Source organism: Pteronotus mesoamericanus, unplaced genomic scaffold (genome assembly GCF_021234165.1).
Source record: "Pteronotus mesoamericanus isolate MK-2021 breed Mesoamerican mustached bat unplaced genomic scaffold, CSHL_Meso_final scaffold_507, whole genome shotgun sequence".
NCBI classification, from domain to species: Eukaryota; Metazoa; Chordata; class Mammalia; order Chiroptera; family Mormoopidae; genus Pteronotus; species Pteronotus mesoamericanus.
In genome coordinates this window covers 15,490,156-15,505,741 of record NW_026555319.1, presented here as the reverse complement: position 1 = coordinate 15,505,741, position 15,586 = coordinate 15,490,156, and the positions used below count along the sequence as shown (strand labels likewise).

At 42.6% G+C, this 15,586-nt stretch overlaps 1 protein-coding gene across 2 annotated transcripts in view; it reads right to left on the bottom strand.

Annotated features, from left to right (window-relative positions):
* KREMEN1 (kringle containing transmembrane protein 1) overlaps nucleotides 1-15,586 on the bottom strand; it is a 62,934-nt gene that overhangs the window by 31,285 nt on the left and 16,063 nt on the right. For both annotated transcript variants that reach the window (XM_054594154.1, XM_054594155.1), the window contains 2 exons: nucleotides 15,409-15,571; nucleotides 11,881-11,972 (listed from right to left, as the gene is read on the bottom strand). In XM_054594154.1, the coding sequence (XP_054450129.1) occupies nucleotides 11,881-11,972; nucleotides 15,409-15,571 (255 nt within the window). The remainder of the gene's footprint in view (nucleotides 1-11,880; nucleotides 11,973-15,408; nucleotides 15,572-15,586) is intronic.

Here is a 15,586-nt window from a genome sequence, read left to right as displayed (position 1 = left end):
CAGACTGGTGTGCTATTTTAAAGCTCTTGTGTCTGACTTTAGTATTTAATCTGTCTCCTCGGTTACTGTCACGGCTGCTGAGTTCTGAGAACATTTGAACCAGCAGGAGTCTTAGCACCTACTTCTTTCTACTGTCAGTGCCTGCAGTCTTCACTTGTCCTTTTTTTAATTTGCTGCTTCTTAGGCTTAGAACAAAACTATCGAGCTTGTTAGAATTGTGTGAAAAATAAGAATAAAGAGTTTCTAAAAGAAGGAGGACCTTTATGCTCCCCTCCTGCCATCCACATTATGGCTCAGGAGTTGTTTTTCCTTGCTCACTTCCCAGTATGTGGCACTGCTTTGAAGGGCACTGGTGCTTTCTTCATCTGCCCAGAAGCAGTCAGCAATGGTCACAAACCGGGGCTGTGGAGACAGACAAACCCTACGGTGAATTGTGGCCTCTCTGCCGCAGCTTTCCCAGGTCAGTGTTATCAACAGTGGAATGAGAAACAATACAGCCTCAAAGGAGAACAAAAAGAAGATAATGTAAATAAAGTAACCACCACAAGACCTAGCAAGATAGTATGTGCTGAATAAACAGTGTTTATTATCATTATTTGGAATAAGGCTTTTATCATTCACCACACAAACAGGAACAACATGCTTAGAAATAGAAATATAAAATAGTATTGAATGAAAGGACAAAAATCAAAGGCAGCCACCTCAGAAAACCGGCTTTGATTCCAGATAGTCAAATGTTAATCTCTTACATCTATCTGGCTAGCATACAACACACTTTCACGTAAGCATCTTGCATGAAACTCTCAGCCCTTTTAGGAAGGCAGGACAGACGATGGTATTGCAATGTGACAGAAGTCAGTTGCTATCTGACAAAGAAATCAGTTTAATGGGGTTAAGGGCCTTGTGTGGGGGTACACAAGCTGAAAATGGAGAGCAGAGAGAAGCTCTAGGGGTGCACATTCTCATGTCATGGTATTTTTTTTGTGTCCCTGGTCCCTTTTCCTAATAGGGCCAGTCTGGGGAGCCAAACGAAAATGACTCTGTGAGATTAAAGACAGAATTCTCAAATGCATTAGTCCCGCAATGCTCCAGGCACCACAAGGCGAGCCTCTGAAGCACAGCCAGTCTCTGAGGGGTGCCACTGACCTCCGAGTCGCACTGGAAAGTGTGGCTCGAAGTCTCGCCGGAGAAGACACGTCATGTAGTCTTCAAAAGCATTACTGGTCAATTGAGTGGATTTCCAGGCCGTAACCCACCCTTAGCTATTCCCAGAAGCAGGGAGGAAAACTCAATTTGAAAAAGAATATTTGTTCTCAAATTCCTTTTCACTTTCAATGCTATTTAAAGTCCTGTGGCTTGGTCATGCATTTTTTGTCTTACCAAAGAGGCTGCATCATTTTCAATTTTTAAAAAATCTTCTTAAAATACAAACGGACCCCTTGTTTATCAGAGTTGATGCTTTAAAAACTCATGATGGTTAATTACCAACATTCTCTTCAGATGCTCAGAGTTCTTGACAGAGGTAAGTTTTAGAGATGGCTGAGAGGAAATGGCTCTCTATTCCGATTAACCCAGGAACTATCATTTTTTTACTATCACAAGGAATGGTTGGGAAGCAACCAGGCAGGCTTATTAAGCACCTGTGACATTTGGAGATAACTGGCGTCACTGTGAAGGCGCTCCACGCGTCTCTTGGGGGGCCTCCACAGCGGACAGCCCTTTTCTGAGGACCGCCTTCTGCCCGTGGCACCTTCTCAGAGGACCTGTTCCCACAGCTGCTCCTCCTCTGGCCACAGCTGACTCCGTCTGGGGCCACCAGGCTCTCTCTCCCAGGAAGGTGGAATTGGGATTCCAGTTAGTGAACTGCAGGCACTGTCACGTGGGCATTAAGGCAGCCAGCCATGTTTGAGCCACATGAACTGATGAGTGAGCTGATTCTGCCAGTCCACAGACAGGGGGAAGAATGAACGCCATGCTGAGAAAGGCAGAGGCAGGAGCCATGGGGCCTCAGGGAGAGCTGGAGAGAGCAGAAACTTTCTTCCCAGGTTCTTGGGACACTGGGGTTGGATTTTGTGATCTACTCCCAAAGTCCTTCCAATAAATCCCTTTTGCTCAAGTCAGACTGAATGAGTTCTATTCCTGGCAATCAAACAATTCCTAACAAAGATGGAAAGTGCGCCCATTATGGTAAAAGCTCAATTTGAATGTTCATCTTCAGATGGAAATTTGCATAAGAGTAAGTCCTGACAGTTACTCTGTTTTCTATCCCAGTGCACTGGCCAGATCTGGGATATTTAAGAAACTAAAAGCAAAGTCCTTGTCCTGCATTTTCGGAAACCCTTCCCTGGTACTGCAGGACATCTTTTATTTTTTCTTATAAGTAAAATCTGCTTCATTAGAAACTATGCAGTGACTCCGCTTATTTTAAATGTCATTTAACCTTGTGTGGCAGACCCCACCTTCCGCCCCAGGCACTCAGCATTGGTGCCTCAGTAGACGATTCCTCCTTTCTGTGGAAGGCAGTTAGACCGTGAGCAGAGCAAGCAAGACAGCCCAGGTACAGAAGGTCATCAGGGCACAAAGCTCTGAGTGCCCGGCAACGGGAAAAACTGGGAAAACAAGGACCTCACTCCCAGGGTAACCTTTCCTCCCCTAGCATATCGCTGGTCAGGTGGTTCAGACCCTCCCCTGAACTTTCCTCCCCTGATATGTTGCTAGTCAAGTGGAAAAACCCCCTGGAGGAGGAATAAGGGGCCGAACGAAGAATGGCCTCATGGGACTCCCATGCGGGTCCTTGCATGATCACGCCCTTAAGCATTAACCTCTAGAGATAACATCTAGGCGTCAATTGTGTTTCAGCTCTAGGCTCAGAAATGCAGCAAAACCAGACAAATGATGCCATGGCTGCCTCAGAACCAGCTGCACTGACTAATGACGCCCTACCCTGGCTCTGACCAATAGGCAGAGACCACAACCATGAAAGGACACACCTGGAAAGCTGATGACTAGTCTATTGGGATCCTTCCCTGGGACCGCTTCTAAAATCCTCACCCTTAAAGGCCCTTAGGACAGCCCCCAGCTAGCATGGCTCAGTGGACTGAGCATCAGCCTGTGAACCAAAGTATCGCCAGTTCAATTCCCATCAGGGCACATGCCTGGGTTGCAGGCGTGTGAGAGGCAACCGCATGTTGATGTTTCTCTGCCTCTCTTTCTCCCTCCCTTCCCCTCTGTCTAAAAAAAAATAAGTAAATCTTTAAAAAAGCCCTTAGGACTGAGGACTCAGTGCTTCTCCCTCCCAGGAGTGTGCCCACCTACCACCTTTCCCCTTCTCTTCCTCTTCCCTTCCCCCAAGGCCCGGTTCCCTTAGTCTTCTCTTTCTTAAGATCTGAAGCTCCAAGGGCACTTTTTCTTGCCTCTGTTATTTGTTTTCTGAGCCCATGTCCTCTACCACTCACTTCTTCTACCTCTGTGACTTTTTAAATAGACTTTATTTTATAGTTTGAGTCTTGGCTCTGAAATCTTCCCTAGCCCCTGAACTCAAGTACCACAGTTGCTGGACCGAGGTCAGGTCTGACACCACTGATCTAATACCTGGTGCCTTCTCACTACCACCACTTCCACAATAACAAGGACTAAGTGCACATGAGATTTTTGCCACTGGAGTCCTATCAGAGGACCTATCATCTAGAGTACTTCCATCAGAGAATCAGTGAGGTAAGTGTAGATTCATCCACACTCTCAGCCGTGACCATAAGCATACTGCACCCAACACAGTTCCAAATCTGACGGCTGCCATCTTGGTCCAAATCCTACCACAATATGGCCACATGGCCTCACTTTACCTCCATAAATTTATTTCTAAACACCAACTCTCCTTTTCAGTCACTCTGAGTCTTCAAGCCACTCTGCATGTGTCTCCAAGTCTATAACAACTTACTTGAATGAATAAGTAAACAGCCTTTTCTCCCCTATGAAATTTTACCTTTAGGGGAAGGTAGTAAGAGTTCCTAAGGATCCTGACCCTTATAGAGCCGTGATGTATTACCACGGTAGTTCTCTTCTGATGGGAGTTCCTTCTCTGAAATTAATTTCTGGTTATTTAATATGGTAGACAGTCTCCAGAGAAGACTAATAATTTCTCCCCTCCTCCCCCGTACACGTGTGTCATTCCCTACTTTAATAGTTGGAATCAATTTCATCTGCACTTGAATCTGAGCTGGCTTTTTGACGTGCTTTGATCAACAGAATGTGGTGGACTTCGGAGTTCATGCCTTACTTAAGAGGACTGGCAGCTTCTGCTATCTCATCTTTAGAAGTCAGCCAGCCAGCTACCATAGAAGAGGCCTGAATATGCTGCTACAAAGGACAGTCACCCAAGTAGAGTCCTAACACCATCCTGAATATCCTGCCCCAGCAGAGCCCCCAGCTGAACGCAGCCACCTGATTGAGCCCACAGGAGAATAGCAGATAGGCTGGCTGAAACTCAGCCAACCCACAGAATCAGGAAAAACGATAATCTGTTGTTTTAAGCTACTAGGGTTTGGGGTGGCTTGTTAGGCAGTAACAGACAACTGAAACACCTTACTTGACAAAAGGTCAGTCCGAGTTCAAGAGGAATGATACAGCTGTCTCTGGGAAGAAGAGCTCAGTTTGTTGACTTGAACTTTTTTTCCAGGGATACCACAAATACCCCAGGCAAGGAACCACAGAGTCATCTTTTACTTTTTCTGCTGTTTCATCCCTTATGTATTCCACTTGTCGTCAAGTTCAGTCTTCTTCTTAAATGTCTTGGATTTAACCCTTCCTGACTTATCTCACTGCTGCCATCATAGCCCAGGCCCATATCCCCTGAATTTAGAAATCTATACCCATTCTCTCCTTCCCAAACTTCCTTCCTCCGATCCACCCTGAAAGTGGACACTGGCTCATCTTCCTAAGCTAGGGCTTTCAGCATGTCAGGTCCCCATCTAATCAACTGTGGCTTTTAAGGGCTGATCTGGTTCCTTTCTGTCCACTTGTCTACTCAGGCAGCTTGGTTCCCAACCCACAAGCACAACAATCCTGTGCCCTTCCTCCAAGTCTCTGTCAGACGGTTCCATGACCCATCCCTCTCCACCCGCCTTTCTCTGTGATGTTGTCTCCAATTTCTACAACCCATCCTGAGCCCTTCTGTCTTCAAAAACTCACAGCACTCTACCTCATAACTCAATCTTATTTATGTAATTGATGGGCTCCTCTCCAATTTTCTCCCATGTTTATAACTCAGATTCCTAATTACATCATAAGATTGATGGTAGGAACTATTTCTTATGTTTATGTATATATTCCTTACAGTATATATCTGTCCCTGAAGAAAATGTCTATTTGGTTCAGGAAGTCTATATTTTTTAGTGGAAAATTAAATAACACCCACTGCCAGAAACAAAGACTAATCAGGTATATGCCAGATCTGAAACCACAGAGCTGTCCAGTAAGAACAAATGCAGGGCCCCTTGTGTTCCCTGAGTGCAGTGCCACGTCAGTCCCCAGCGGAATGGCCACCACAGATGCTGAGGCACGCCACTGAGCCCCACAGTCAGTCAGATAAGAAGGGAGTGGGTAGAACATGCAGGTTAGGAATGACCTACTGAGGAACTGGATGGCAGGAACACACCAATGGTGGTCTGTTTCTGGGGGGAAAGCACAGGTCACCACAATAACTGCCAGTACTATTGAGCCAACCATGTGCTAGGTCCTAGATTGAGGATCGTGTACATTTTACTCATTAATCTTCAGAATAATCATGGAAGGCACAGATGAAGAAACGAAGGCCCAGGGGAGAGTCACTTTGCCATAAGCTATTACGTGAATAATGATTCAAAACGAAGCTGGTGACTCTCAGGTCCACATTCTTCTCACTAGTTTGTTTTCTCTCTCTCATTGGAAGACACAGAATTTCGCGTCATTAAGAATACTGATGAGGACCTGTCATGGTCTCCGCTATGTTAGGTGTTGTGGAAAACTGTTAAGAAATAAGGCTTGACTGGGAAAAGCCCCCATAAATTCCATCAGCACCCCTCTGTAAATAATATACAATCCAAGTAAAATGAGGGTGCCTGCTATGCAAACATAGCTTTAAAAGAAACCCTTGAGTCCCCCTTTCTACCTTAAGCCTCTCTTTCACAGAAATTCCAGAGCTACCCCTGCTCCTATCTTTGAAAATCTCAGTCTAGCTGGGAAACAAAACTACTCATATAAAGCAAGAATAAACAGTAAGAAACAGGACTTTGACAATGATAATTTGGGCAGTCGAAAGGGTTCAATGAAAAACATTATGTAATTGTAATGGAAAGACAGAGGAGGTGAAAAAAATTAGTGTGCATAATTTATATTATTAATGTTCACTTCAATATTGCTTTGGCTATGGCCTAAGTTTGAGGTTTTGTTTTAGCTGTAAAGGGTTAACGAGGCACAGAGTTGTTGTGTCTTTTTTCAAGGTGAACTTCAGCTCATGCAATGAAGACGCAGAGAGACCATGAGGTCTGGACAAGGCTGCTTGATGCAGTGTTTCATGCAAAGGGTCCAACTCTGGGGAGCCTGTTCCCAGCTGAGAACAGCTGGGCTGGGAACACCCGCGGAGACAGTCCAACATTCTACAGAGCCACTCTGCTGTGCAACAAATGCTTCCTGGATACCATTGCAGCCTGCTTTACTCCTGGGGCCTGGGATTTCCCAAACCCAAAGAAGAAAAGAAAATGACTTAAAGCTAACAGCTTGAACTGCAGACCCTCTGTCGCCACTGAGCTAATCCTTTGGCTTCCACAATGTCAAAAAGGCAATCTTAATACTTCAGCATACTATCAGAATTTCAAACTCTAATTCCCAAACAATCCACAAAGAAAATTCTCAAGAATGACCTCAACAGTAGCCTGGATCCATCCCAAGGCCCCAGTTTTCATGGAAATAAAAGAAATGGGGCTATTCTCAAGGACTGGAAAGAAAAGGCACTCATCTTGCCATGAGGAGTCCTAGATTCAAATCCTGTTGGCTCAGAGTGTAATTCTCATCAAATCACTTGACTACTCTAGCCTCGTTTTCTCTTTTGAGCAATAGGTGACGGGTTGTTAGAAGAGGACACACCACTTGCTTCATAGGACTGTCAAAAAGTTAAATAAGATAATATGAATGTAAGTGCTTTGTACCCAGTAGGTACTCAATAATAGCTCAAATAAAAGCTAAGACATACTATAAAGATCAGTGCTGACATTAAAATGCAGAAAATGCTAACAGAAACCAAACATCTTCTGTAACTGAGAAACTGTCTTGACCACCATTGCCAAAGCACCCTTGGCTTTTTACTCAAGCTCTGAATATAGCTTTAAAAACTCTCATTAGGGATCACTATTGGAAGCTTTCAAATCCTGTTTTTGGGGCTGCATTTTTGTAAGGAACAGCAAACCTATTTTAACAAGGTCAGGGTGTTATTTCATTACAAGGACCTTGAGCTAGTGAGGTCATTGGCTGATGACCAAAGGTCCCATATTGCTCAGGTGCTGTCACTGGCCTCCTCGTAGGGGTGGTCGGTGTGAATGCTACAATCATTAGAGAATCTCTCACAGATTAAGAGGGAGAAGCCTGACCCTAAATCTCTAATACAGAGGTTTACGAAAGTGTGGAGAAATGTCTTCTTCTGACGCATCACACTCTCCTCAACCTCATCCCCGTCTTCCTGAGTCAAGTCCAAGCTCCGGACCCAGACCACAAACCTTCCATTATCTGGCCCCACCTAATTGTTCTCAGACCTCATCCCCTGTATTTCTTCTTAAAATTTTTTGTCTCAGCAACACTGACTTTGCCTGAAAATGTGTGTGTGTGCATGTGTACACAGACTGCTCCCCCTGCCTCCAATGTCCTTCCTGCCCCACTTCACCCCAACACCTAGAACCTGGCTGCTGAAAAGTGTGGCCCTGCAGCTCCAGCACCGCAGGAGCTTGTTAGGAGTATCAAGTGCATCCCAGACCTACTGAATCAGAATCTGCATTTGAATAAGATCCCTGGTGATTGTTCTACTACTACATTTTTATAAGGAACCTTAAAGTTGAAGAAACCCCTCACTGAGATCCTGCTTCTTCCAGAAGTCCTCTTTGATGAACAGTAGCCCCTGCCTCCCACCAGGCCAGGGCAATGACCAGTCTTCAGTGCTCGGCTCATATACCGTAGGTGTCTTGCATATACCTGTCTGTTTATGTGTCTGTCTTCAGTTCTAGACCAGGGGCTTCCCCGCACACACTGCAGACCATGCCATCCTTGTGGTTCCCATGTTGTATAAGGTCTGGCATATGGTTGGTGCTTAAAAAATGTTATTTGTCACAGCTAATAATCTCTAAAGTCCTTGTGATTTTAAGCTTTATAACTAACTTTAAATAATAATAACTATCTTTAATAGCTAGCTTTAACTTTAATAACTACCTTAAATAACAGTTTTAATAACTTTAAATACCTAATAGTTTTATTAACTTCAATAACAAAAACTGTAATCACTAATTTTAATAACTAACCCAGATACCTGTGAGTTACATGTAAAGCATTACAATTTAGGTTACTCTTGTTACACATTCGAATCCAGATATTTTGAATGTTATATGTATGCATTTAATTTTTGTAATATTTAGAATATTATAAAACTTTAAAATATTATAAACTTTATATTTTGCAATGGAAACTTTCAAATATACACAAAAGTAGGAAAGAATAATAAGCCTGTCACCACACATTAACAAATGTTCACTTTTTTAAAAAACCATTTGCATTTCATCTATTTCCCTCACCCCTACCCACTCACTTTTTGGAAGACTGGACCATTTTAAAATAAATCCCAGATATAGTATTATTTCATCCACAAATATTTCAGTATGATTTATAATCTAAAATAATTTTATTATACCTAATAAACAGTGATTCCTTGATATAATCTAATAGTCTGTATTTAAACTTTGCTAATTATTTCAAAGATGAATTACAGTTGAGTTTGTAGAAATCCTGTGAATGTTTTATAGGAAACAGAAAATAGCTCTCAGGGACAAGAAGTTAAGTTTCTCATGCCTGTGGCCCAAATCAGCTGTGTGTAAAGAAAATTATATTAGCCTTTCATACCATTTGCAGGTTCCTCCCCCTACACATAGCTAGATTATTTACTTAAAAAAACCCCAACAACCCACAGTTATAAAGAACCCATAGGTAAAATAGAGCAAAGCAAAAGCAATACTGAGGTCCACACAGGCATGTCCCTCTAAAGCAGTGAAATAAATGGGAATTAGAAATGGTAAGGATGGTTTTTTACAAAAGAAAGATATACAAAAAATAGATTTTAAGCCAAATGATTTCCCCCTCAATAGCCAAACCAGCAGGACTTACAGATTTAAAGAGTGCAATCTAGAGGAATGATAAATTTGCTAACGGAATTTGCTTTTAATATCTATATTACTTCTCTCCGTACTAAAAACTTGGGGTTTCTGAGAAACACATTGGTAGGAGTGGTCTGAAGAGCAAATCCAATTATCTCGGAGTTGTTCTTCTTTTAACAGTAAGTTCTGATCCGTGCTCCATAGGTCAAGAGCACCGTTCAGATTTCTCTTGGCCCCCCTTTGAGTCATACTTCATCTTGGCCTCCCTGCTTGTCTTAGCTCCCTACATAACACGCCGAGGGGCAGAGATTCCGGTCTTCACACAATGGCCCACCATTCAACCACATTCTGCTTTGTCTCTAAACATTCACTCCCCCTGGCTCCTGCTGGGTCTGTTATATTCAGATATAAACTTTCCAAGAATCTGATCATGTCACAGGCCTCTTCCTGTATGACAAGTTCAGTGCTAATCATGAATAGTGGGCTTAACATAGAGGGTCAGTATTATTCATGAAAATTATGACTCCACATCCAAAAATAGGGCAAAACTGGCCTAAAATAGGCAGGCTGAAATCTCAATTGAGTCCACTCGTCAACTACCAAGGTCTTTTGCTGCAAATATCACAGGAGTTTTTCTCAACTATGTTAATCAGATACACTAGACGCACAGTGCTCCGCCAGACTCAAGGTTTGAGGCTTGGCTTGATGGGGCGCCCTGGTACCCACAGAGTGAACGTGAGGCTTTTCTAAAGAACCAAAGCCAGTGACTGCCTACCCCCTCAAACTAGGTGCTCCCCAGTTCTTATTCCCAATTTCTCTACCCAGACCATTTCAAGGCCAGCTTTAGAGCTTTGAGAGGGTTACCAAAGGGCCTTAAAAAAAGGAAATAATATTAAATTTTCCTTTTTTGGAACAGCAAGGCACATCCAACAAATATTATGAATTAGAAGGGTCCTGGGTGGCTTGTACCATTTTTGCTCTAACTCTGTCTTCCAAAACTCAGTTTCGGTGACCATATGATTCAGTTCCCATTGGCCCAAATTATATTTTATAAATGCAAGTTGAGGATTATCTTTCCAAATAAAAGCGACCAGATTGAAATCCCCTCTTTGCCATTCCTGAGAGAATGACATAGGCTGGTACTAAAAGACTATCTTTGTGTAGAACAAATGGACCGAGAAAAATCTGCTTTTCTTTCCCCCTGCCCCTTCCTTCTTTACATAACTAGAGCCAAATGAGATGTTTTTCATTTTAAAAATTTGATTAAGCAGACTGAGCAAAAGCCCTTTCTTCTGGCCTTTACTCTTTTCTCAACTTGGGGACTGAATCAAGACATACTCAGGTTGGAAGGATAGTGAAGCTAGGGCCTAACTGCCAGGCTGTGGTGACATTTGGAAGTTTAATTTATGAAAGGCGAGGACTGAGTCTGCAGCACCAGTTTAGAAGGTGCCCTCTCCCCTTGAGGAATAAGAATCTGGGTTGCTGGAGTGGGCACGAGTGAGGGGTCCCAGATCCCCTGCAAATCACTCTATATGCACAGGCTCCTGACCTGAGGAATGAGAAAAAAGGCAGGGCAAGGAGTAGGTTTAAATAATAAGGAAAAATAACCCAGGTAGAATTATTATGAATAAGCTATCCTGCCTTTCAACTCTAGGAACTGAGAGACCCTGCTCCTTTGGCATATTTAAAAAGGTATCTCAAAACTACATTAATAAACTTCTTAGTACCATGTTTAGTTTTGGCTTCTGTGCTTTAAATCTATTTACAACATTTTCTAGCTTGCTTTAAAGTATCTTCCTAAGATTCCCTGTCACATCATAGGGTATCTTCCTGCCTTTGTATCTTGCATATCATAAACACTGAATATAGCAATAAATGAGTGAACTGTTAGAAAACAGGCCTCATAGTAAAAGACTGAGGAAATTTTCTTTTTGGTAGTAGAAAGGAACAAGTTGTAAGTTGTATAAACAACAAAAACTCTTTATGCTAATGTGAGGAGAAGGGCTATCACATAAGCTTTGGAGGGTATCTAATATTTACTGAAAATCATTTTTCAGGGGACACAGCACATTAAATCCAAATACTAAGTAATGTCATAACTTAGCTTTACTGGCTTCATTCACTCCAAAAAACAAAAAACAAGAAAAAACACCGTTTCGAAAATACAAGGTGTTTTTCCTGGCTTGCTACGGAGCTACTGTTGTCATCTCTATTGATTCTATTGATGAAAGACTAAGCATGAGGAAACTGAGTAGAAGCAGAAATTCTGGTTGAGCTTATCCGTCAAGGAAATGGGATCCTGAGGGAGCCAGGCATCCCCGTTTCTGAAAAGCTCCACCAAGAAAAGTGCGAATCCTCAGGCCGGGAGGGCTTCTCCTTTCACCTGCTTCATGAAATCCGCCTGCCTGAACTACCGGCCCTGTGGCAGCGGCCTTCCCACTCCACACTCTCAGTGTCCAGGGTCCTGAACCCTGCGGGCGGCGCGGTGGAGTCTTACTCTGGCAAGCGGGGATCTCGCAGTACTTCCAGTAGACACCGTCCTCGTGCTCTGCCACGTAGCACCAGGGGCTCACATCTCCATCTGGGTTTCTGTTGGGGAAAAGGACACACAGTAACATTTCCATCATTTTATGTCAACTGGCTCATTGCTTTTTCAGTTTTACCAAAAGGGAACGCTTCAGCTTCTGTTATTTTTCATAATTGGTATGTACCTCAATGCCATCTCTTAGGAAGGAAAAATTCCTAACACTTTTCTCTTCCAACATACCCTTCAGAGTTCGGGGGGCAGGAAGGGGTAGAGAGAGAGTAAGCAAGGGTGATAATGTTTATACAAATTCGCTCCAGTGTAACGGGAACAACTGAACACTGAACAAATCAGGTAAAGAGCACTGGCACCTTAAGTGTGAGTGTGGCCATTTCCATGGCTGAGAGAGCACAGGTACCTTCTCTGCTGCTTAACTGCTGCAGATAAGAATGTGAATGTTGTAAATAGTCAGGATGGCAATTTGGTAATTAGAGTCAAAGCCCCTTTGCTTGGCAATTTCTCCTTTGGTACTTTAAGGAAGTCTTTACTTAGAAAGGTGTTCATCACAGTATTTTTATAATACAAAAAATTTAGAAATACCAATTAAGGATTGGTTAAATAAATATGCTATAGCCATATAAGGGAATGCTAGGCAGGTAGCCAAAATGTGGTGCAGAGACCCATGTTATTAATATGGAAAATTTACATAATATAGTCTCCACTGACAAGCTTTCACCAGGATCAGGCTGGTCAACTCATTTCATAGAAATGGGTCCTATTCCTATGTCAAAATACTAACTTCTCAGAGAATTCTGAAGAACACTAGGCCAAAGAGTTTCAATCAGAACCTACAGTCCTGTAATCCTGGTACCAACTTCTGATAGAGCAATAAAATTTTTAAAAGATTAATTTCACATTTCTAAAAGAGTGTATTGGAATAAATGCCCTTTGAGGTCTTTTCAATGCAGCGATGCCCTGACATTAATGGGCAACACTGCAGAAATGAACAGAAAAAATGGCAGGGGTTACTGGACACACAGAAAAGCCTCGCCTCTCTCCACTGCTTCCCGAGCTCCCTTTATTTAGACTCAGAACACTGGAAACCTGACACTCCGGTTAGGCCGGAAATGGGCACAAAGACCCAGCAGCCGGAGCTTTGGAGAAACCCCTATCGGGCCTGAGAGGGATAAGCCTATTGTGTGACCCAGAAGATAAGACACCCTAAAGCACAAAGGGTCCTTTTATTTTTTATGCCCAAAGGCAGGTGCCAGCGCCAATTCTGCTCCTCCCGTCTCCCTGTCTTCCCTTCTGATCCAGATATGTCAAGCCCAGAAAAGTGCGTTCCCATCACTCGCCATCTCTCAGACATCTCAGCTGTGATGGATCTGGAAACATCACATAAGACAAACACAGTGTCGGATGTCAGCTGAGAAATCAAAGTAGGAGAACTTGTACAAAGCCCTTCTTTAAACAGTATTTCACTGTCATTTTCCTGCCTCTATTCAGCATTCAGCTTTGATGTAGTATTTGGTAAAGACCTCAGAAAACAACTGTTTGTTATCAATGTCAAAACCATTCTGAAAAGCATCAGAATAGCTTAATAGAGAACAAGGAAATTCATCTTTGACTTCACTGCAGGGCTAAAAACAAAAGGCCCAGACTCTCTGATGTGATAACAATCAACAATTTCAACTTCTCTTTTTGCAGCATAAACTGGTAGTTAAGGTCTGGTACATTCCATCAAATCGGTGCAGGGGAGAGCTGCAGCAGGCCCGGGCTAGGGAGGACAGTGGTGGTCCCTGGCTCTCACTGCGCTCTTAATTTACTAGTGCATTTCTGGGAGTCTGTGGAGAGAACAGGTTGCTGACCTAGGAGAAAATATATTTTTCACATAAATTAAACCTCACTGGGTATTTCAAATTTACCTTAAAGTCAGGCTTAAAAACAGGAGCTCTTTTGGCAAGACTTGCTTGATAGAAAGCAAGAGACTCTTTAGAACAAGAATGTAAGTAACTATGTAAAAAACAAAAAGAACACTAGTTTTTCTTCTTAAAAACTCTTCCTAACCCAACTATTCCTATGAATAGAAAAACTAGGAGAAAGAAATAAGCCAGACATGAAGTGGGGTTAAATTTTTAATTATGTAAAAAATTTTAATGAACTTGTAGTTTTGAAAATAAATTGTCAAAGAATTACTTAATGAGCGTGCAAAACTTTAACAATAAAATACAAAAAACAGCAAAATGTCAAGTAGCATATATACAAATTGTTACCCCTGGGAAGTGGGGCGTGGCGTGGTAGGCATTTGGAGGGAAAGAGGTAAAATACGGGACTTTATTTAAATAATATGTCTGTAGTTTTTGAGAATTTTTTTGGAAAAGCTTTTTATACTTTTATAGTAACAAACTGAAAAATAATGCAACACTGGCAGGAGGAAAAAAAAGGAAAGAGCTGAACACACAGGGATAATAAACATAGACTACAGGCCTGGTGACTTCAAGACAACCACAAGGGTCCTAGAGTGTTAACAAAAGTACTAGAGAGGGCAAAAGGTAAACAGTGTAGCCTATGCAATGCAGGTACAAATATGTTGGCTCAGCTGGGTCAACATGCCATGGTTGAATTTCCAACATATTGGTGGAACCAGGGACACCATGTGTGATTCAAAGCATAATTTAGGAATCACTTTTCCCTGTCACAGTGACTCAGGGGGCTGTCTTTGCACCTGTCTTAATAATAATTAAATTCGACTCAGTGTTGAACCATGAGTCACATTACTGGGATCTTGGGTATAAATAGCTAAAACAAAGCTGTAACCAAAAGTGCTTAGAATTTTTGCTCTGATTCCTACAGACCGGTAATTTTTTTACTTGTTTTGGATCATTAATAACTGGGAATCTGATCAAAGTCATGGATAATTTCCCCAGAAAATTGCAAGTACACATTTGAAGCTCCATAGGTCTCAGGTTAAGAGTTCCTGCTAGAGTCAGACAGGTGAAGAGTAAAGATCCACCTCAGTCAGTTGATGGCTGCCACCACTCCCAGAGAAAGGTTATTCTGGGCTGGCAGAAGGTGGGTTAATGCAGGGCAGCTTTTCTTACTCAGAAGCAAAGGGGCATTTGGGCCACAGATGGTGCTTTTGCTTGACCGCTACATTCACAACAGCTTAAGAAGCTTTGCTGTCTGAGATTGTCCACTGGTGGAAGGGCCAACTGAGAAAATCTGCTGCAAAGAGACATGCAAGTGATCAGACAGGAAAGTAGAGCTCTGATAACCAGTATCAAAGCAACTCAAGTTGAAAAGAGTGGAAGATTGTATGTGTGGCTGCGCACACAAGGTATAAGAGAAAGATTTTTAAAAATAGTAATGAGAAAGGCCTTCTGAGTTGGCCAAAAGGAGACAAAGATGCTTTCCCTAGCTGTGGGCAAGGTTGGAAAAGATTGAAAGAGGAGACCAGAGGTTTTTGGGTTTTTTTTTAAGTACCGTGCGGTCCCACCTTACCTGCAATAGTTATGCTCGCCCAGGCCCCCCTCCCCGTTGGGGTATTTCAGAGTGTTGTATGGGTGCTGGAAAGTCTCGTTCCAGAACAGACATGGCTTCCCGCCTTGCAGTGATGTCCAGTTCTGTGTTCCCCTATAATCTGCACCATTGGCTGTGAAACATTCTAGGAGAAAGAAAA